The sequence below is a fragment of the Balaenoptera ricei genome, chromosome 21, assembly GCF_028023285.1.
Source record: "Balaenoptera ricei isolate mBalRic1 chromosome 21, mBalRic1.hap2, whole genome shotgun sequence".
NCBI lineage: Eukaryota > Metazoa > Chordata > Mammalia > Artiodactyla > Balaenopteridae > Balaenoptera > Balaenoptera ricei.
This window is the reverse complement of record NC_082659.1, coordinates 9,390,096-9,415,103: the sequence shown is the minus strand read 5'-3', so window position 1 is coordinate 9,415,103 and position 25,008 is coordinate 9,390,096. Positions and strand designations below refer to the sequence as shown.

The 25,008-nt window shown below is 37.7% G+C and overlaps 1 protein-coding gene across 1 annotated transcript in view; it reads right to left on the bottom strand.

Annotated features, from left to right (window-relative positions):
* Window positions 1-25,008, bottom strand: part of CSMD1 (CUB and Sushi multiple domains 1) — a 1,821,295-nt gene that overhangs the window by 507,945 nt on the left and 1,288,342 nt on the right. The window contains exon 8 of the mRNA XM_059909813.1: window positions 11,416-11,503. Within this exon, the coding sequence (XP_059765796.1) occupies window positions 11,416-11,503 (88 nt within the window). The remainder of the gene's footprint in view (window positions 1-11,415; window positions 11,504-25,008) is intronic.

Here is a 25,008-nt window from a genome sequence, read left to right as displayed (position 1 = left end):
ATTTTCACACATAATGTGTCGTTTCTGGGTCATTTTTTCTTTTTATAGTGACAATTTTTAGACTCATCTCCTCAAGCCTGAAGGCAATTTAGTACCACTAAGAATGCATTAGAGAGTAGATGGATCTCTTTAGCCTAAGGAAAGAAAAGAATCTAATATTTCAGAGGATTTTTAGATATTGTACGTTAATAATAGCACAACAAAGACCCCTAACCGCGATCAGAATACAAGCAACATTAACGCCGTGAATGGGGCTTCAAATGACCAGCAATCTTCAGACTCTGAGAGCTCTCAGATGTGCAGCATTTAGAAGAATGTGTGAATTTTCCCACGAGGAAATTTAATTTGCATCTTCTGAGTATACGATAAGTTCATGGGGATCCACTATTTAGCAAAACAAGAGGACATTTTTTGTCTGACCAAGTAGAAATATTAAATCCTCAGATTCACCCCCACCCATTCATACAGAGGCAGAGCCACTAGTGCACTATTTCTGGAAGGAACAGGTGGGCAGGGAGAGGGGATTCAAGTAAGCCTGGACCCGCATCAAGGCTCTAGGAGAAGCTGATCCAGCACTCCCTTCTCCCATCTCAGTTCATCTCTCTGTGGCCCCTCGGCCGCTGCCTGACAATCTCCTGACGCCCTGGGAACAGTGGCCTCTACGTCTTTCTTTCACTTGACATTTGGAAGCCAAAGAGGACCCCGCAGACTCTGGGCCTTGAGCTGTTTTATGAGCTGTTCTCTTTCCTCTGCAGCTCCAGAGAGAAAGCCTGGGAGCTTCTCGGATGGAGGGAGGGGAGAGCGCCCGCAGCCTGTGGACAGCTCCAGCCTCAGCCAGGAGGGCGAGCAGCGACTATTGTTTGTTTTATATGATGACCAGGCCCAATGAGTGGCAGGAGTGGCAGGAGCTAACCAGGCAGGGAGGGAAACAGTATCATTAACCACTTACTTGGGACAGGCATTCATCCAGGGCCCCGGGATGAGTTGTCACTGGAGGTGCCTCAACCCCACTTTGAGAAAAACAAGACTCAGAGGGTCAACTGCTCCAGAGAGCATGCAATACGTGGATTCAAACTGTCTTTTTTTCTTACTCTGAAACTTATCACCTGTACTTGTGATTGACCAGAAAACAATGGCAAATACAGAGAGGCTGCACAGCAAAGATTTTCCTCTAGGCTTGTATCTACTCTGTGCAAAGCCTTCCAATATTCTGAATCATCCTGCCCTCCTTGTTACAAAAAACTGATGGACTGACAATGGAAAGATCCAGGACAGACAAGGTAACCCGAGCCAGGGCTGGTGTGTGCGTAGCAGGTGCTGGACACGTGGGGTGCTCCAGGCTTGCACGCGCCCTCCCCGTCTCCCCATCTGGGCCTTGCTCTGTCCCTGTGGCCGTGAAGCCACATCCCAGGTGCTGCTGTTGACCACAGCCATGGGTCTGGGGGCTCCTGACAGAAAGGAGCCACCTCACCCAGGTGCTGGCTGGACCGAGTGCGTCAGGGCTCTGGGCTCCACAGCAGCTGCCTGGAAATGTGGTGACTATGGCCCTGAAACGTGGAGAGGCTTTGGGGACATTCCTGCCCAGTGGGAAACAGTGCTGGAGGGGTTGCAGTGAACAGCGCGGCCCCGGCGGTGCCCCCAGGCTGTTAGGGCACCTGTGACACTGAGCCAGCCGGCTGCTTACTAAGTGTGAATGGCTTCTCTCCTATTCGCCATCCCTACGTTCTGGGCTTACTCCCATTTCCCTCCCTCCTGCTTCCCTGAGATTGAACTGCCCCTAACACTTCTTACCTTGGGCTGATTTCTAGGGAATCCCAAATAAAGTGGGGAACCTGAGTCGATGATCAGCCTCCAGTCAAGCCCCAAGACCTAGAGAAAGTATCTGCACCTGGTAGCCCAGATGTTTAAATCGCTGTCAGTAAAACACAGCTCAGCTAGAACAGAAGCCTGTGTTCTTCCTGATTGTGAGGTCCTGGGGCCAAGGATGGTTCTCCTCTCATGCTCCTCAAAGCCCTAAATACGCCTTCTCTGTTTCTTAGCAGACCTCCTCTCTCTATCATCTGCCCCACTTCAACCCAATAAGGAAACGTCTTCTTATTACAATTTCTTCTCCTCCGTCTCACATTAATACTGGGTCATTTCCAGGAATGACGTCTCATATTACCTAACACATTTAGCACTGTAAGTAGGACCAAGCCAATCTGAGAAAAGGGCAGATCAGGGATCCTGGGGAAAGCAGAAAAGGTGTCTCGGGGCAGGTGATGCTAAAATCACACCAAGCCATGTAGGTGTAGAGAATCAAACCGTAAACACCACCTGCACAGATGGATATGCCTGGCTTCCTCTCACACCATTTTCTCTGTGCAGCTATGGGTTTGTTGGTTGGTGTGTTTGCTTTAACTTCCTTTCGTTTAGACTCAGCCCTTAATGTTTATTTTCACCTCTAGGGAAGAGAGGCAGGAAGGGTTCTTCCACCTCTGGGTCTCTGCATGTGCTTCCGTCTGCCTGGACTGCCCCCACCCCACTATTTTGTATGGTGGGATGGGGGCAGTCCTTCTCATCTTTTGAGCTCAGCTCTGAAGTTATCTCCCCAGAGCCTTTCCCTTCTATTCTGTCTACAACAGAGGAATCCCTTTCCTGATCCTTCTTTGTTTCTCCTTTTATCTCAGGAGCATGTCACAGTTCTAAGGGCTCGGGGCTCATTTTGGTTAAGGAAACCAATGAATTAGTAAATACAAGGATGGGTTCCTCAATCTCTCTACCCATGGCCCCAGGTAGTGATCTGCGTTTTCTCTTCCCCTCTTCCTCTGGGAACAAAGACTACAAGCAAAGAAGCACAGCTGTGCGGCTGCCCTCATTTACTGCCGTGCTCCATCAATGCCCTGGAACCAGCCTTCCCAGCATGTGCCCTGCTGCTCTCTACAAGGTGGTCCTTCCCACCAGCCCAAGAATCTCCTGCTCCTTTTCTCTTGTCTGTTATCCAAGTCTGATCTGAGCAAGATCTGATGAACTGTCCCTACACCAGACTATGCAATGGGACCAGATGGTGATGCCTTGCCCTCCCAGAGGGAGTCCACTTCATCAGAGCAAGAAGCTGCACAGCAAAGTCTTGGTCCCTAGGATCCCTCCACAGCAAAGCCACGGGAGCTCCACCCTGAGGGCACCCTCTCTGCTTCCCGCAAAGGGCAGTGTTGGTTCTAGTTCTTACTGAACACTTAACAGAAGTCTGCTCTGTAAAGAGAGCTGAGGAATTAATTTAAAAACACACATAAAAAAACTGTAGATGGCATCAGTAAGCTAAGAACTGACAAATCCTCATTTCCTAATCTTCCCACGTGCCTGCCACCTGACTTTCTCCTCCCCTCCTCTCCTCCGCACTTTTACAAATAGGAAGATTAGGGAGCCCTCCGGATGGAATTTAGGAAGGTGGTGCAAAAAGAATGCAACTGACAGGTAAAGGGCGCAGACTGGTTTTATCAATATACTGACCTCAGTCAAATCCAAAAACTACCTAACAAATTACCCTCTCTATTAACTAACTAGCTACCGTGGAATATAAATATGGAAACATAGAAAGTCTCTAAACCAGCAATTCTCAGCAAGGGTCAAGTGCATCAGAACTGAAAGGGAGCCTCATAGAACTTGTGTAAAATCTTATTAGACTATGGCAAAAACATGATCAAGAGACACAGAGCTTTATAGCTCTGATGGACCACAGAAATCATCATCTTCTATTTCTGCCCATTCTTTTACAGATGAGGAAGCCAAGAAACAGAGAAACAAACTGTATTAAAGAAGGTCATTTAAAAGAGTGTTAATATTTAAAGGATCCCTAAAATCCCATTTCTGATGGTCATGATAATGTGGGTTATTAAAAAAAATCAACTATTTATTATTGCATTTTGAAATTAAGAAATTGATGTATGCTTCAATAACAATGAACAATTCTCCCAGAAAATGGGAGACCATATTAAATGGGTATCATATTTTGACAAAAATTAATTTACTATTACAGATACTTTAAAGACTGGGAGAGAGAGGAAGAATATTCCATGAATTCTACTCAGTGGATTCTTTATCAGAAACAGCTTTAGCCAGATAAATGAGATCTGAAACATTCCCAGTGTGCCCTTTTTCAAAGGGACGTAAAGGTTTCAAATAGTGTGAACAGAAAAATATTGGTTGTGGTATTTCATTAAGTGGTTCTTAAAAATACAGTCAATGCTCCTTGAAAGAGCAGTAGTCACTGGCAAATATCTTTTCTAGACTACTTCAGTTTCCTAGTGATAGTCAAAGTGAAGTGCTTGCATTCAGTAAAAGGCATAGAAAAGCGTTACGTTCCTTAAATATTTTTCAAATTCTAAAAACACTTTGGAGCCTGTCAGGGGACTTTGGTGCTGAAAATCCAAATGCAGGGTGTTAGGAAAGGTCTACACTCACCAACCTGTTTTATTGATATGGAGACCCTAGCAGGGATGCTCTGTCGCCCTCACCTTGTTTTTTCCACTTGTGCAGGTGAGTAAAGAAATCATTTACAGACCCAACCCTGCATCCAGAAATAAGCTAATGCTTGGGTTCCAAAAAATAAAAGACAGTTCTTTGACTGTTCTCCTGGGAACACTGAGTGCAAAGGGATTATGTCATAGGAGGTGAATCTTTTCCAACAGGAAACTAGCCTGAGTGTTTTTAAAATTTCCTGTTGCTCCCATTATAGTTCCCAAATTTTGCTTATTAACAAAACACCAAATATGGACTTAATTCGAACTCTAAAACATTTTTAACTTGTTTCATTTATTTTTTTCTAGCTCTGTTGAGATATAAATGACTTATAACATTGCATAAGTTTAAGGTATATAGCATGATGATTTGATACATGTATATATTGTGAAATAATCACTATAATAATGTTAGCTAATGTATCCATCACCTCACATAGTTACCATTTTTTGTATGCACTGAGAAGTTTTAAGATCTACCCTCTCACAACTGTCAAGTATACAATAAAACATTGTTACGTATCATCACCATGCCATATGCTAGACCCCAAAACTTGGCTCCTTTCATTAGTAAACTGATTATTTCTTTAATTGATGGGGAAAAAATCAGGCTAAATAATATAATAATCTCTTAATAATAGTAATAATGAAATCTATATTTTCCTCCTGTCATTATGATTAGCAATGATGTACACAAACTATCAAATAGTAGGGATTCAGTGTTTAATACAGAATATAGAAGAAATAAGTAGTAGCTTATTTCTCTGTAATAATTATATTCCTGAAAATTTACCTGTAAATCAAAATTTTGCATATCAAAACAACACTTACCATTGCCTCACAATATGTAAATATACATGCATTTCTTACATAAAATAGAAGGAAATGACTTAAGAAATATTTACTGAACACTTGCTATGAGCTGAGAACTACGCTGGGCACTGGGAATGAAACAATGAACAAAACCAAGTCCATTCCTTACAGAGCTTACATGCTTGTGGGAGAAAGAGCATAAACCTGTGTTATGTGTAGTAAATTAACACTGTAAACACAGGCAGGTATATTATCTTGGGTCCTGCTCAGTGCTGGGAAGCAAAAGTAAAGCAAGGAAAGCATAGAGGGAGGGAGGGGTGTGAATGAAAAGCATGTTTCAGAGACTATGTTCAGGAAGAGGCTCTGGCGTCAAGACTGGAAGGAAGGGAAGGCTGGATCATTATAAGATCTGGGTCATCCATGATCAGCATTGAGTAAAGTATCTCTTATGCTATTATTATATATTGTGAAGATGGACAGTATCAACACATCATGGAAAACATAAATAAATAGAATCACAGAAATAAAGAGCTAAAGGAGAGAACTGATATTAAATATAATATCAGAATTTCAATTAATACGTCTGCTCCAACTTTAAAGTATAATTGAATTTTTTCCATTATAGCAAGTGGAAAAAAATAGGAAGCAAGAAAAACATACCAACAAGCCAAGAAAGCAGGTGTATGTACAGGATGGAGGGAAGGAGAGCCCCCTCCCCACCCAGACACCTCTCCACCATTCTCCCCATCCACGGAGAAGACTATGTTCTCTCACTGACACCCTGAACGTTGCAACAATAAAGCCTTCAGTAGCTTACAATTTACCTGTGTTTCCCTCATTCCTCCATCATTTAAAAAATAATTCAATGAAAGAACTTAATAAAAATCAATTCTTAAAGAAAATAACACCATACTTATTTCCTGGTTTATACACAATCTCTAAGTACAGTTCTTAAATATTTTCATGTAAGAAGAAGCAGTAGCTCTGTTGTCACTGAGACTGAACTACAACAGAGAAGTAATAAAATGCACCACAGCAATATTTTAATAGCTGTACATAAAATCATCAGTGTGTCACAAGAAAAAGAACACAGTTGAAGGTGGGAATTAGTAGAAATGAGCATCAGTTTATCAAGAGACTTGGGTTATAGATTTATTTCTGTTTCTCACTGATTGTGTAGTTTTCCATTATGTACCTCAGTTTCTCCTTCCACCTGGCACCTCTTAACTTCATAAAGTGTATTATACAAGATCCCTTGGGGAAAAAAGGGGGGCTAAGACATAGCAACAGAAGTTATTAACTTGAATGGTAATATATAAATGCCAATAATATAAGTTAAATATTTAGTTTTGAAGTCATAACTATCACTCTTTCAACTCCCAAATTCCATTTTGAGCACAGGTCGTGTTTTAAGAAAATGTCATTGATCTATTCTCTGACCAAGGGTGTTAAAACTTAATTGGTTTAGCGGAGTACTAATGAGGCTATGATTGTACATCCCTAGGGATAGGCTTGTTAGCTTCAATTTAATGCAATTCAACAGAAAAATAGTGTCTACCCTGAGGTGGGCACAGTAATGAGAAATAAAATCAATAATCCTTCCTCTTTCCCTCGGGCCCTCATGATCTAACATGACAGAAACACACATCTAACATAAATGTATGTTTCTATCATTCTAAGATGAGTCTAAGATGATAGAAACAGAAATGGGTGTCACAAACACAAAAGTGCTGAGAAAAGTTGAAATAATGGGATGAAGCAAGGTGGGAGTGTCCTGCAGATAGAAGCCACCTGTGCGGGTGGAGGAGGGCAGAGAAGACTGGGATACACACCACCTTACAAAAAATAAATCCTAGGGAGGACCACGGAGCATCTGCCAGTACTTCCCAAGCTGGCCTCTCCAGGCTGCTCATCTGTTCTGTACTAGCCTGCCCTACTCTACTTGTGTCTCTGAGAACAACCATCATGAGAACAACTGAGAATAACCATCATGGGTGGTCTAGGTGGGGCAGGAAGGAAAACCATCCTTGGTGAAGAATGTGACTGGGGATGGAAAGCAGGAAGACAGACCCTGAGGGTACAGTGGCTAGTCTCAAGAGGAGGGAGTTTTAGGATAGGTACTGCAGCTCGTTTAAATCTAGGGTTGCTGCTAAATGGGGTTTGGCTATGAAGGTTAGTGAGGGCAGTTCATATGAAAGGAAAGGAGAGACATCAGGGAGGTCCCTATTACATGTTACATATGATAAAAGATTTTAATGATATATCTTAGGATTCTAAATGTACATAAAGAATCTGTAACACGTGAAGGTATGCAGTGTGTATACAAATATATAATATTTATGTAATACACATGAAGAAAACTGTAAGGTCTGGCAGTGAGTAGCATGGCTGCTGCTAGCCAATGAGAATGCGACACCCCTCTCAGTAATCAGTTAGGGCAAGTTATCCCTTGTGCTGAGCAGAGGCAACCGCAGGCTAAAAGGCATGGCTCTGAACACTGGGCCTCAAGGTCGGATTTCAACCGTATCCTGACTCCTCACTTGGCTTCTTTGTGATGTCCACACACGGCACACCTCTCTCCAGGGGTCCTGCATGGTAGGTGTGAAACCATTTAGTCATTATCATTTTCCTTATTACAAACCACTAAAGTCAAACCTTACTACAAAGTTTGAGGTCAATAAGATCCAGTTTCAAATCTCAGCTCTAACCATGATTGGATATCTTATTATGTTGAAATTCTGAATTTCAACAGCTGTATTTGCAAAATGGGGATAATTATATCTGCCTGTACACAGGCTATATATCCTACTAGCATAGGAAACAGATGAATAATAAATGCCAGTATCCATCCATAAATTCTCCATCTCTACTCCAACTCCATCCCTTATATATTTGTATTTGAATTGCTCCATCAATCTATTCATTAATATTCAGTTCTAATGAATACACTTTGTCTTTAAGAGAGCAACTGATGGTGAAGAAAATTGTCAGAAAATTGTCCATGGATTGACCTAAATTCAAATAAGAAAGCTTTGTACTTTAGGCTTCAATTATTTAGAATTCTTTATAGATAATACTGGAATGAATATTTAGATTTTCTAGGGAAAACAAAAGATTTCCAAAGAAACAAGAATAATAGTATAAATAAAATCAGATGAGGAATATTTTACCAACCTAATAAAGTATACTCTTTTCAAACAAAAAGAGCCCCAAATTACACATAATTACAGTGCTAACTACAAATGAATTCCATCCACTCCTCTTGACAATGTTGGTTATTAGTTTGGATTATATGTTAGTCATTCATTTTGATTATAAGAATTTAGAAAGAACTGAATTGCCTTTCATTAAAACCAGTCTCAAAAAGACTTTAAACAGTTAAGAACATCCCCTTTCTCTGTTTAAAACATGAACGTTTACAGTGAGCTTATTATATGCTAGGCACAGCCACATGTCATTTCAACTAATGGGCCTAAGATACCTTTCCACAATGATGAAAATCAGAATGCTCTCCCCCTAAGATCAGGAATAAGTCAAGAATGTCTCACCAATTCTACTCAACCTTGTAATATAGGTCCTAGCCAGCTCCTCCAGGAAAGAAAAATAAATAAAATACATTCAGATTGAAAGGAAAAAAATAAAACTGTCTTTATTTGTAGTTGACAGGATCATCTAGGAAGAAAGTCCTATGAAAAAAAAGTCGTAGGAACTACAAAAAAAGTTCATAAGACTAACTTATCACAGTTCTGTATATATACATATAGGTATATACACACTGCACACTCATAGATGGCAAAATAATAATATTTACATTTTTATGTAATTTTATAGAAAATTTGATCTTTATATTATATTATTCGATTGCCTTAAACTTGGAGACATGTAAACAGCACAGAGATTCCCCAGAAAACTAAGAAAGTGAAAGACTGAAAGTCTCAGCTGAGATACTCTTTCCCTTTCTTGACTCGCCATGCACACACCCAGCTGGCTTTCCCCACAGACACATCAACACAGCCCCAATGGCTAATGCTTATCCTGAGTTAAACAGCTGCAGGAATAAGGCTGTTATAAGAATGAGATAGAGTAAAGGCCAGCATATTCACCTCAGATACTAATAAAATCTTCTGTTCTTGCCCTTGTGCTAAACAGATACTGGCCCTGAATGTTTCTGAATTCCTTGTTAACTTTTGAAGATTAAACAGTTTCTCTGGCTCTCTTTACCATACGATGCAATTTGAACAGTTTGCATAGTCAGACAAAATTTAATTTGCGTTGTTTTAAAACAGAGCTCTGCCACATAGACCAAGGAGGTTTCTGAGTTTCAGGGACGACAGAGTGCTGGATGGGCAATCCCCTCATACACAAGTGCCCTGGACAAACACCCTTTGAGTTCTTTTGCACCAGGCACTATTCCAGTCACTGATGAGGCAGAGACAATAAGATACTATCCCCATCCTGCAGAAGCTTAAGTTGGGTGGAAGAAATGGATGTGTAAAATGCATAATGCAGAGTCACTGCTGTAACTCTAATGGAGGGATGTGTAAGGCTTTTGGGAAGCAAGGTTTGAAGGACACTTTCTGGTAGGAGGTGACTTTTGAGATAAGAAAGGAATACATAGGACAGAAAGCTCCATGGGTTCTAGCCAAGAATGTGTAAATTTCATCTATTTGCATCATTTTAAAAGACATCAAATTCTTGAATGCCTTCAACTGACAGCTACTTTACATTTGAAATCAGTAGTTTTCTTTCTTAGCTGACCACCACACCCACTGGACACAACAAACCCCCTGGGGTGCTAATAACTACTCATAATCACCCTTGCTCTGGGGAACTTCCTTGAGCCGAATGGAGGAAGCCAATGATGAAAGGCAAGGGTGGTGAGCCCAAAATGTAAACGATTTGTTCCCTGAAATTCCCCATAGATTGAGACTGAAGCTAATCTCCAGTTAAAATCAACTTCCTGCTCAGCTTTCTACTCTGATTCTATCCTGCTTTCTCTGTTCCCCATAACCAGAGGGCACTTTTCCAAAAACCACTTGAATAAGAGTCCCCATCTCAGGCTCTGCTCCAAAGGAACTTGAACTAAAATACTAACACCTTAATGTACACTCAAAGTTTGTGATATTTAAACTGCAAACATTCCAATTGTCTATTCCATTTGCAACATGACAGAAACTACTATGAAGTCAAAAGTATTTCAGTAGCACAGCTATACACTTGTTTCCTTTTCATGTAAAAAAATTATATATCATTTTACCTACTTCATTACAGCCACCCTACAGACAATTTTATTATTTTTCTATCCTTTAAAAAAAAACACTGCTACTCCAATTTCACTGAATAACATTTCTTCTTCCTTCTCTAATAGTATCACTACTTTCTTTCAATTTTCAGCTCACTTTAGTAGGCTAAACTCTACAAACATCTTTTCTTGTTTCTTTCTCAAAAATAGTGAGATTATAAGAAAGATAAACATATTTCTTACTCCCCTTTACTCTTTGATTTTGCAGCTTACTCCTAATACTAGTATCCATCTTGTAAGTTGGAAAATGTTCAATTTCTTGAACTAATTGAAAGGAATGTAAAAATCTAGAAAAAATCACTATTATAATCACTACTACATTCATAATGTAACAACTGTAAAGCATTCTCTGGTAATCATAATGCAGTGAAATGAATCATAACATCTTCTGTCATAAATTGCATTGACTGTCACTCACATTATTATAAAAGTTTATTTAATGAAATAATTATGAGGCTATAGTTAAATTTTTGTACCATCTACTTTTTAAAACATTAACAAAAATGCATTCAAATATGGGAAGGTAGCAAATTAAAAACAGAATAAAACCCCTGGAGACAAATTTTGATCATATCCATATAGAGTTAAATTTTTAATAATGGCTTATATACTGAAAGGTACAAACTCCGGAGTATCTGGAATTTTTCAGCACAATATGTTTTAGAATTCTACAGATATTATAGATGCATAATAATTGAGAAATTGTACCTTTAAATTAAAAGGAAAAAGAATTAAAACTACAAGATAAAATTATATATGTGTTAGAAAATAACATGTTATTGAAATAATTACTTCATCTCCTACCTGAAGTCCGAACCCGTTCTTCTGCCGTTTTCTGGAATCCCAGGATCTGGACACATGTCAGAGACCAAAGCAACACCTCCTTGAGTTACTGTAATAGAAAGAAACATTATTACACTTTCATGTAGCTGTTCAGAAAATATCCAGATAATAAGTTTACATTAGGTAGATTTGTTTCTTAAATGCTGATGCCTTAACATGTGATTTCTTTAAGAATTAAGATAGTTTAGCTAGATTAAGATAAACCTATTCTTATTCCTGAAAAACAGACTTCTTACCCAGGATGCCAACAGCCTTTGGTTGGAACTCTTTCCTCTACTAAAGAAGTCTAAATTTAATTTTAAAACATTTTCTCATTATGATCACCTTTATGACACGTTACAATCAATAGCATGATGGGAAAAAAGAGCATCATGCCATAAATATCTTAGCTTATATAGAAGAAAGCTTTCATTCATTCCCATGGATGAAATGGAGATGTTAATTATCTATTAAGATCTATACAAGAACCTGCTGTATAAAAAATATATACGTATATATAAATAAATAAAATAAAACTCAAAAATTCAAAAGAAAGATCTATACAAGAGATATTTTACATAAAATTACCTATTATATCTTAAACCTCAAGGGTGCTTATCACTGAAGTAAAAAAAGTAATGGTCTTCTTGTGCAGATGTGATTTATTTTTTGAATCTGTTTTATAAAGAGCCTTTCCTCCTGCTGGGATGTTGCACAGTCAGAATAGTTTTTAAAGGATTCATTTGCTTGTTAGAGTGGCTGCTACTCCAATAACTATCCCACTCTATCTAATTAGTGTAATCCAATCAAGGCAGTTCCCTCTTTCTTTACAGAAATTTGTTCAACGGTGGTTGTGACTCAATTCAGTTCAATGATGCTTGAGAGGAAGCCGGCAGGAGTGTTTCTGGGGAGACGTTCCTGCTAGCTCATAGAGATCATCTCTTCTTCACTCTGGACCTTACCATGTTTGAATTTCAAATGTGTAACTGTTGGTACCATCTTGCTATAGTTCAAAGATGGAGGCAACAGCATGAATAGAAGAGACTGAGCAAGAACCAGGACCCCTGATATCATAGTTGAGACAGAAACATTGACCAACTCAGAAACCTACACTAGCTCTGAATATCCTGTTGGATGATTCATATATTTCCTACAATTCAAACTCATTTGAATACATGATTTTATTATTTGCACCTGAAAAGCATTCTTACAAATATAAATATGTTCACATATATTTTGAATAATACCATAAGAAGGAAAAAAAAGTCTGGGTAGATACTGAAATCCTTAAGCATTTAATTAAAACTATGCATAAAAAAGGCACTAATAATTATAGCAAGGTTTAGTTTTTATTGCTAAATTAGGATGAAACTGTGATATGGATATAACCCTTCATTAAATACCAATCTTACCAGAATATAAAATTTTCTTTCCTAAGTATTTAACGTTCTCAACTGAAAAAAATAATCCTGCAAGTTGGGCAGTGAAATTAGAAGATGGTGGAATAGAAGCTCCAGGCCATCGTTCCCCCATGTAAACATCAGACAAATAACTACGGGCTAAATAACTTTGTATGAACCCTGGAAACTAATCAAAGATCTACAGCAACTGGGCAAATGCCCAATGAAGAAAAAGCCACGTTCATAATAGTGGAAAATTTCAGGGAATTTTTACGTGCTTTTGCCCCACACCTTCCCTGACATGGCACTGGTGAGAGGAAGGGGCCCATTTCCTGGTTCCCTACCAGAGAAGGAGGACCAAAGAGGAACTTGTTTACAGTGTTCTGGTCTGTCTGTGGGCCCGGTGTTGAAGGACTAGTTCCTGCCTTGTCTGACTCAGGCATAGGCTGGGGAATGGCAGCTGGAGGCCAATAAGACAGCAGTGGACACTTGGCTATAAAAACTACGTGGGGGCTGCAGCCAAGCGGACAGGTGTGGGCAAGAGATACAGGCAGAACAATACTGCAGAATACAAAAGACCCTGAGAAGGGGCTCCAATGAGGCCCTTTGGAGAATCAGGATATTTTAAAGCAGCTGGGGGAGAAACACACAAACATATACCCAGACCCAGACAGAACATGTGAGCAGTAAAGACCTGAGAAGACCTTACTTCTTCACCGCAGACTGATCTCAAGGCTCAGTGGCCCACTAATTTGTAAAAGTCTCCCACACCACTCCGCAAGACTGGGAAAGGTGGCTCTTTCTTTGAAATGCCAACTTTTTAACAAACATCACGAGGCATGCAATAAAATATGGGAACATGGCCTATTCAAAGAAACAAAATTAATCCTGGCACTAGGCCCTGAAGAAATACACAAATTGGACTTATTAGACAAAGATTTTTTAAAAACTATCTTAAATATGAATTTGAGTAAATAATGGTTGTACACCTCTCAAATTTCAGAAAAGACATAGATATACAATTCCAAGGAGCTCAATAAACTCCAAGTAGAAAAAACTAAGAGACTCACAGTGAGACACATAATCAAACTACCAAAAGATAAGGAAAGAATCTTGAAAGCAGAAGGAGAAAAGCAACTCATTACAAACAAGAGATCCTCAATAAAATTATCAGTTGATTTCTCAGCAGAAATCTTTTAGGCCAGAAGGCAGTGGGGTGATACATTTAAGTGCTGAAAGAAACAACACTGTCAACCAAGAATTCTATAGCCAGCAAAACTACCTTTCAAAAATGACAGAAACATTAAGACATTCCCAGAAAAACAAAAGCTGAGGAGTGAATTACTACTAGACTTGTCCTATTAAAAAATTCTAAAAGGAGTCCATTTTCAACTTGAAATGAAGGGGCACTGGACAATAATTCAAAGCCACATAAAAATACAAAGTTCTTTGGAAAAGGCAAATATGGGAAAAAAGTTAAAAAAAACAAACTATTATTGTAATTTTGATTTACAGCTCCACTTCTTAATTTTTATAGGATTTAAAAGACAAATACATAAAATAATTACAAATCTATGTTAATAGGTACACAATATAGAGAGCATAATTGTGACAAATAGCAGCTGGGGGAAACTGTAAAGGAGTGAATTTTTGTGCGTGATTAAGGTTAGGTTGGTATCAATTTAAGACACATTGTCATAAATTTAGGATCTTATGTGTAATCTTCATGGTCACAACAAAGAAAATATGTATAGAACAAACACCAAAGGAAATGAGAGGGAGTCACGTGTCACTATAAAAAATTAACTGTCAGCCATAAAAAGGAATGAAATTGTGCCATTTGCAGAGACATGGATGGACCTAGAGACTGTCATACAGCGTGAAGTAAGTCAGAAAGAAAAAGAAATACCATACATTAACGCATATATGTGCAATCTAGAAAAATGGTATAGACGATCTTATTTCCAAAGCAGAAATAGAGACACAGATGTAGAGAACAGACATATGGATGCCAAGAGGGAAGGCAGGGGTGGGATGAATTGGGAGATTGGGATTGACATATATACACTAATACATACAAAATAGGTAACTAATGAGAACCTACTGTATAGCACAGGGAACTCTACTCGGTGCTCTGTGGTGACCTAAGTAGAAAGGAAATCCAAAAAAAAAGGGGATATATGTATATGTATGGCTGATTCACTTTGCTGTACAGTAGAAACTAACACAACTGTGTAAAGCAACTATATTCCAATTTAAAAAAAATTAGCTGAATGCAAAGAAAGATAGTAATGACCTACCACCAAATCAACTGCCATCAGTCTGATATTTCTACTGCTTTTTTCTCCAACTCCATAGTTTCACAGTCTGTAGCATGTGCTAGGGCAGGTTTCTCAACCTGCACTCAGTGGTCTGCTAAAAGGTCTCTAAAATTTATTTTCTAAAAAGATTCTAGTTTTAATAAAAGTTCAAACCCCAATGCAGAATCTTACTTCCACCGTATTTTTTCTGCGCCCATCAGTTATGTGACTCCCACATTCCCTCAAGCAAAACAGTCACTGCTGTGTCAAATGAAGCCATTTTCTTCAAGCTGAATGGCCGTCACTGTTTCTATCAGACGTAGCCCATGCTAGTGTGGTTCTCACTGCACTATTTTAGAGTACCAAGCTGGTCTAAAAAACAACTGAAAGGCTTAGGAAGGTCTACTTCTATTCTGCTTTTCTGTTTTTCTCACATGGAAAAGTAGTTAAAAATAAATGACAAATTGGAGGTACCCATGCAAATCAGCTCAAAACACTCTGGATCTTTTTTTAAGTAATGTCAAAGTTGCCTACTTATTCAAAAAAAGGGTACTTAGTTGGAATTCTTTGAGAGCACAGAATGAAATAGATAAGTCTGAACAGCTTGCAGATGGCAGAAGATAACAAAAAAGTGATGAGAGATGTATATAAAATATGGCTGATTTTCTGAAACAGAGATAGGCTTATAATGGGATAATGAAAGAAAAAATATGGTGACAAACAGGTTATGCACAAGTAAACAATGAGCTCCACAAATCCCAACTACCTATTCCATCAGCATCATGAACAATTAACTTCTCTGAAAACTGAAGCTTTAAAGTTGCAAAGAATCATGGAGATCCATCTGTTTCAAGCAGGATCCCAATGCCTCAGAGAAACATTTTCAAAAGAGAGGAATCACTGGGCTTAATATCATTTTAACTCTAATTTTGTCAAATTATACATCAAATCTCACAGGACATATGCCATAGATATTAATAAATATATGAAACTGCAGTCAAAACCTTAGAATTTAAAATCAAAACTGGAGTATTCCATAGGTAGATTAATGAGCCATCATTGACAGTAAAGCAAGGTGTAAAGTTATGCAAGTGGATGAACAGATATAAATTAGATGGTTTGTAAAAGACTTCGAATGAATTTAGACTTAAAATGTGTAAATTATATTAATGTATATATAATCAAATGACTTTTTCAAAGCATGCTGATTCACACTATCTCATTAGACCCTCACAAGTTTCTTATGAGATATGTAGAGCAGTAAGGAACATGCTTCTCCCATCGAATTGTAACCAAGCAGGACCCTATTGGGCCTTCCCTGGACAGATCCCCCCATGTCCTCTGCCTTTTTCTTGTCTGTAGAAAACTTTAGCCTCCAAGACCTTCCCCAAGTTCCAAATAATAAATTTAATCAGAGAAGTGAGAAAACACAGGAAGAAAGGAAAATGGTCAAGCAAGACAAACTAGTAATACTTTAGCCATTAAACAAAGTCAAGGACTTTTAGTTCCTCCTCAAGAGTTATAAAAAATATTCTGAGCCACGTCCTTTGAGCTGTTTTGCAGATACCGAAACCCCCACCAGGTGGGAGAAATTAATTGCATGCTGCCCATAAGCACATAGACCCCAGACCAGTTGGAACCAGAAGGTTGATGATGTTGACTCCCGATTACCTCACCACCAACCAATCAGAAGAATGTCCACAAGCTGATCATGGACCCCACAACCCACCTCCCCTCACCCCATTTTTAAAAACCTTTCCATGAAAGACTTCAGGGAGTTCAGGCCTTTTAATCACTAGCTGCCTGGACTCCTTGCTTGGTGCCCTGCAATAAACACTGCATTTTCCTTCACCACAACCCGGTGTCAGTAAATTGGCTTTACTGCGTGCAGGTGAGTGGACCCAAATGTGGTTCAGTAACAAAATTATCCTGTTCTCTGAGGACATGTCTTGTGATTGTCAATTCAAATTCAAAATAAACTTTTTCTTTAACGAATTATATAGCTAGACTAGTGTCCTAGCAAAGTAAGCAACTAACACAAAAGAAGTATAAACAGCTACTTCTATGATAAAGGAGACCATAAACAAATAAATTAGTGGAGACAACATTTACATTACTGAAACAATCAGAAATCATTGTAAATGAAGTGCTAAGAACAGTGATGATGACGATGATGATGATAATGTAAGATTAAACATTTACTCTTGGCTAGAAACTCCAAGCATCATTTACACACATTCTAAACTGAATCCATACAACCATCCCATGAGGAGATAATGTTAAACCCATTTTCCAGGAAAGGAAACTGGGGACAGAGTTACGTTCAATTGATTACAAAATCCAGGTTCCTTTGCTTACATTTCCTGCAATGAGCTAATGAGACATTTATATTAAAGGGTTTGTAAATTGAAGTGAGGCTTCTAAAAATAATTTTTTTAAATTCTTAATAATAAAATTCCTTTTATATTAAAAATGAATATAATATATGGTCCCAACCATAAGGCTTTAGTTCAAATACCATCTGGTGGTAGTTTTCCTGCAGTAAAAAGACCAGATTCACAGGCTTTCCACACGATGCCTCCAGAGCACTAAAACAATGAATTGACTTGAATATTAAATCTTCATGTAAGATGCCATTATTTTACAATAAAATTTAGTTTATATACCTTTGAAATAATAATCCAAAATAGAAACCATTTAAAGAAACACATTTTTTAGTGAAATTGCTCCTGTGCTGTATTAAAACATATTTTTACTATTGATATTTCTTTCTTTAGAGACCTGAAGACATGTTTCAGCTGTATCAATTTTTGAGACTAATTCTTATCATTTTAAACCTTCAGAGAGGTGACATGTTTCTAGTTGCATAACAGTCAGGAAGGTTGATACACAAAACACATTCTGGGTGAAATTCCTTGATATCAATATCTCCACTCTATCAATGACCTTTAGATGACAGACACCCATGCTAGGCATGTGTTTGGGGGATACTGTAAACTTCAGGCTTTTCTGCTATAATCAGTTTGAAATAAGTCAACACTGACATTTGTTCCTTCAGCATTTAATGGACTGAGGCTGTACTGAAATGAAAAGCAACACCTACTTTTTAATGCATTTCCCCTTTTTGATTTGCAAGAGGTTTTATCTCTGCAAGGATGAAGCATCCGTATTACTCCTTCCTCAAAAACTAGTAACCTGATTAAATGTTCATTTCAACAACATTTTGACATTGTAGTAATTTCTTTCATTTAGCTATAACAGGATTATTTTCACTTAAAGGGCATCGCATGGGACATTTTTACATGCATAACAGAATTTTGGGTACTCTTCTCTTTCTACTGAATATTTGCAGTCTTTACCAGTCACTGGTTTTGTTTTTGTTTTTGCACATATTGACAAGCTTTATAGAAACAGGTTAACAAGAATTGTTGACGTTTTGATAATAAATTCTTATCGCAACATTAGGGTTTAAAATGGATAGTTTACATAGAAATAAGTTGTTAAAAACACATTGCTTTGATGTGCATTGTTTGGACCTCAGATTAATGGATGGACAATGAAACAGCCCACAAACAACTGGCCTTGTGTGTGAGAGTCTAGGATGGATTTTCCAAGTGTTTAATTTAATACAATGCCAGACATTTTTGTCTGGACTCTCTCTCTTTTATCATTACATATTTTAATTCTCTGACTTTTAAAACACTAGAAATTGAATGCCTACTATAATAATTTTCATATCTTGATTTTATCCACGTTCACTTATTTCCAATTCTAAGGCCATAGTCTTAAACTATCTCTTAGTTTACAGTAATTTATTTTTAAATCATATTTTAGCTTTTAACGTAATAAACTATACTAATGTAATAAATGCATTATTGAGAAACTCTTTCAAGAAATTATTAATGATTCTCTATTGTACAACAAATAAAGACTATTTGGCCGGCATTCAAAACCTGTCTTTCTAACATTATTCCAACTACTACCTGCAGGGATCTTATGGTCCAGGTAATTTTAAATACTCCAAATTGTCTCACTATTAAGCTTTTACTTTTCTTTACCATTGCCTCTTATTGATTTTTTTTTTTCTGACAGAGGCAAAAAACAAGTAGATTTCTTATAAGGGCTATAACATTAATAATTATCCTCCAACTGCTAAAATCACCATGGCAGCAAATATTCAAAGAGGAATTATTTTCTTTATGTATCTTCAAGTTAAACCAAGATGTTTATTTGGTATCCAAATAAAATGAAATATAAGAATATGTTAGTACAAAATCAGTATAAATTCACAGCACTGAAATTTTTACAAGATCCCTGAGTTGTCCTTTTAGCTGTCTGATTACATACCATCCTTGAAGATGTTTACTTGGATGTATCCTGGCAGCACACAAAAGAGATGTCTCGGACCTCCACTGGCCCCCACAAATGCAGAGTGACTGTCACCCAGGGACTAAGCTGCCTTAGCTTGAGGTATCACAGCCTGTCACTTCCGCTCTAGTCTCTTTGTGAGAATTTAAGGACTCTGGACTTAGGATTCATGAATAATTTTTAGGGCCTATTCAGAGATGTCTTGCAGGATACCTAATTATTCATGGTCTTCTAACAGTAAAGATAGCATTTGACCAGGTCAATTTATATTACTACTTTGCACAGGATCTAAAGTACTAGTCTAATAACCTTGAAACATGAGAGAAAAGGGGAAAAATATCTCAAAGTCAGTGTACAGGTAAAATTGATTTCAGGATTATACATATATATATAATTACTTTATATTTAAATATCAGATATTTAAGTATTTTATTTTAGAGGTAATACATTTAAATTCTAAAACCTTGTCAATTAGTAGATTTAAAAAATAGGAAATATTAATTATCTAAGTAATGAGTACCCATAGAAAGTTTTTATCATAATAGTTTATAAGTGATTTCAGAAGCTTGTATTTAAGTACATTCTAATACAGTAAATATAAATGATGTCAGCATGTATCATATACTTTATGTATATATTTATTTTTTCACTTATACATACATTACATATGTATTCATATGTTATTAAATAATTTTTAAAATTTAAATTAATTTAAATAAATATTAAATATATATATTCAACCAAATATATATTAATAACTATTATTTGCTTATACAGAATAGTTAAAATATATAAATATTAACATTATTAAATTAATAACTATTATTTGCTTACACAAAACAGTTAAAATATATAAATATTAACATTATTAAATTAATAATATTTAATATGAATGATTTGTCTATCATATATATTTTTATAACATAGTTTTATTAATATTTGTTTACAGGGATACTATACAATAAGAGAATGCTTAGTTCTTCTTTATGTATTCTAGCAGGGCAGAAATGTTAAATTCTCTGAGAATTTTTGTGATACTCATAGTTTAAAATTAATAATATATCAGTAAATCAAATTGATATGGTCACTCCTAAAATTCTCATTAAATCAAAATCTGTGTTTGTAATTTCACTCTGTACCTTATTCAGATGTTTTGCAAATGTGTAATTAAGAAACAGATGATTTTTGACTATTATAAAACAATTCTTGCAGAATGCTGATGGCCATTTTGAAAACACACAGCTGCAAGGTATTTGGAAGAAATAATAATTAGTACACAATGATATAGTATGTGCATGTTTCAATTTTACACATTATAAATTATTAACTATAGCTCTTTAAAGACATAATGGCATATCACTTCTAGTGCCGAGATCATAGATATTAAAAATCACTGTAAAAACTATAAATTACTTAAAGTCATGCTATAATTTTTATTTATATGGTCTCAACTGAATATATCACACTGCTTTTCCTTTGTTCCTCATTATTATAGATCTGCAAATATATATTTTTTAACATCTTTATTGGAGTATAATTGCTTTACAATGGTGTGTTAGTTTCTGCTGTATAACAAAGTGAATCAGCTATACGTATACATATATCCCCATATGCCCTCCTTGCGTCTCCCTCCACCCTCCCTATCCCACCTCTCTAGGTGGACACAAAGCATCGAGCTGTAGATCTGCAAATATTAAAAAAGAATCTAATATTAATTAGTATTCTATTCATTTCTACAAAAATGTGTGAAATTTAGTTTGTATAAGGAATTATGCAATATTAATAAAAGAAAGAAGGGAATCATGGCATGTGATGTATTATGGCAGGTCTTTTCATATTTGTTACATAATTTAATCCTCACAAAATCTCTGTGAGGGAACTGTTACTTTTTCTGTTTGAGAAAGGAGGAAAGTGGAGTTGGAAGGTTAGTTTGCATATCCTATTTATTTAGCTGATAAATCTTCAGGGCCCATATCATTCTTACTATATTAATCCACTTTTTTTTTTTTAATTATTTATTTATTTATTTATTTATTTATTTTTGCTGTGTTGGGTCTTCGTTTCTGTGCGAGGGCCTTCTCCAGTGGCGGCAAGTGGGGGCCACGCCTCATCGCGCTGCGCGGGCCTCTCACTATCACGGCCTCTCTTGTTGCGGAGCACAGGCTCCAGACGCGCAGGCTCAGTAGTTGTGGCTCACGGGCCCAGCCGCTCCGCGGCATGTGGGATCTTCCCAGACCAGGGCTCGAACCCGTGTCCCCTGCATTGGCAGGCAGATTCTCAACCACTGCGCCACCTGGGAAGCCCCTATTAATCCACTTTTTTACTCTCAGCCAAGAGGGGGTCTTTCAAGGAAGTTGTAAGTGACAAATTGTAAAACTGTAAGGTGTAAGTAGTGGTTGTATTTTGTATTTATTTTTTGTCTTATCATAATGCTCTACAATGAAAATAGGTTCTTTAAACACAAAAAAACACATGTGAAAGTGAAAAAGAGATCTTCTTTTCCATGTCCTCCTGCCCACATGCCTTCCTCTGGGAAACCTCCCAGCCCAAAGTCCAGCTACGACCTTTCTTGCCTTCCTTGTCTACCAGTGTGGGCCAACAGTGGGTATCTTGCCCAAATCAGACCATGCTTCCCGTGAAAATAACTTATGGATTTGCATTTAAAAAATATATATCTGGGCCCTTAGCATTGACTTTTTTGAGAGCTGTAGCTCTGATGTATAAAAGACAGGAGGCAGTTAGTGGAGAAAGCTGTGTTTGAAAGGGTACCACTATGCAGTCTGCAGGCGTTAGGTGACACAGTCAGCCAAGGGAGAGTAGGAGGAGCAGAGGCTCAGAGGGGGAGGGGAGCAGCTGGACATGCAGGGGTGGGCTCACAGGCCTGCTGGTACTGAGAGGAGATGGAGCAGCCTTTCAGAAAGGAGCCCATACACCTCTGTCCATCACGTCTTAGCTCTTGAGGGAAACACTAAGAAAGTAACCAGTCCCAGTAATCATGGCTCCCTAATTTTAGTACATAATTCATCCTAACAAGGACACTCTTTTCCTTAAGTGATTCTGGTAACCAAAAGAATCTAATTTTTTTAAGTTATCAAAAATAAAGAAAAGTAGCCAACATCCTGAACACTGACAACATCAAATGCTGGTGAGGATGTGGAGCAACAGGAACTTTCATCATTGCTGGTGGGAATGCAGGATGGTGCAATCACTTCAGATGAAAATTTGTGGTTTCTTATAAAAATAAACACACTCTTACCATACGATCCAGCAACTGTGCTCCTTGGTATATACCCAAAGGAGCTGAAAACTTATGTCCAAACAAAAACCTGCACACATATATGTATAATAACTTTATTCATAATTGCCAAAACTTGGAAGCCACCAAGATGCCCTTCAGTAAGTAAATAGATAAATTAACTGTAGTACTCCAAAGAATGGAATATTATTCATGAATTTAAAAAGCCATGAAAAGACATGGAGGGAACTTAAATGTATATGACTAATGAAAGAAGCCAATCTGAAATGTCTACTACATACAGTTGACCCTTGAACAACATGGGTTTGAACTGTGTAGGTCCACTTTTAGGGGTCCACCTGTATGTGGAAGTTTTTTTTGAATAAATATACAGTTATCCCTTCGAATCTGTGGGTTCCACATCTGTACTTTTCAACCAACCTCAGATGGCAAATTTAATACACAATCTGAGGTTGGCTGAATCTGCAGATGCAGGATCCGTGGATATCAGAGGGCCAACTATGGGACTTGAGCATGAATAGATTTTAGCATACATGGCGGGTCCTGGAACCAATCCCCCATGGATACCAAGGGACAAATGTACTATACACTTTCACCTACCTATATGACATTCTGGAAGACACAAAACTATGGAGACAGTGAAACATCAGTGGTTGCCAGCGTTCGGGGGGTTAGAGAGGAGATGAATGGGCAGAGCACAGACGGCTTTTAGGGCAGTGAAACTACTCTGTGTGATGCTATAATGGTGGATAAATGTCATTATACATTTGTCCAAACCACAGAATGTACACCACCAAGAGTGAACCCCAATGTAGACCACAGACTTTGGGTAATGATGACGTGTCCAGGTAGGTTCACCCTTGGTAACAAATGCACCATCTGGTGGGGGTGTTGATAATGGGGGAGGCGGTGCATGTATGGGCACAGGGAATATGTGAAAAATCTCTGTATCTCCCTCTCAGTTTAGTTGTAAAACTGCTCTAAAAATGGTCTTTAAAAAATAAAATAAAAAATAAAATAAAATAAATAAATAAAAGAAGGAGGAAGAAGAAAAGGAGGAGGGACCACAAGGAAAGGAAGAAAAGGAAGAGAATGATGGAGGGATTAAGGAGGGGGAAGTAAAGGAAAGAAGATAATAACTCTAAACTTTCCTTGAAGGACTTGAAAGTCTCAAGGGATAGATGAATTCTGGTACGTAGAGAAGAGTTGAGGGGCTGGTGGAGAGGGGGCACCCCAGGCAAGGGAACTGTGTGAGCAAAGGCATGGAGGTCAGAGTGGATATGGAGCGTTCAAAGAACACAGTAGAAATTGCTCTAAAGGGGAAGGAGTTATACTGAGAAATACGGAGAACCCAAGTCAGGAACTGAGGCAGATGTCAAACTATGAAGATGCTTTTGACTGAGATTCCTCTTTTTTTAAATTGACGTATAGTTGATTTACAATGTTGTGTAAAGTGATTAAATTATATATATTTAATTATATATATATTCAATTTTATATATATATATATATATATATATATATATATATATATAGTATACACATATACTTTTTCAGATTCTTTTCCCTTATAAATTCTTAATGAGAAGTAGAGTCTCACTTATTTCACGTATGCATTTCACATGACATTCAGATATCTTCATTATGTGTATGTACATGTGCATGTGTTTAGTTACATGTAGTTATAATCTGAAACTTCAAATACACACTACAGATGGTCCCCAACTTACAACTGGCTTTGAAACGGAGCAGGACCCTATGGTCCTTGCCCTGCCATGTCCTCAGCCTGCCTTTTTTTTTTTTTTTTAGCCTGCCTTTTGTCTGTGGAAAAACTTTAGCCAAAGAATAAGTTTAATCAGAGAAGTGAGAGAATGCAGAAACAAAGGAAAACAGTCAAAGGAGACCAAATGATAATAGTTTAGTCATTAAGCATAGTCAAGAACCTTTAGTTCCTCCTTAAGGGCTCTAGATAATATTCTGAGCCATATCCTGTGAGCTGTTTTGCAGATACTGAAGCCTCCACCAGGGGGAGGAGGATGACTACGTGATGACCAAATTGAAGCCATGACATAAGCTACTCCACTTCATATAGTTCTGAGAACTGGACTCTAAGAAATGGGAACAAACCCTGGAACGAAAGATTAACTGTACTTAAAACAACCAAGGTGATGCTGATCAGACCACCACATTGCTGATTTCAAGATGACTGTCAGAACTGACTATGCTGTTCTGCTCCCGCCCTCCACCTATA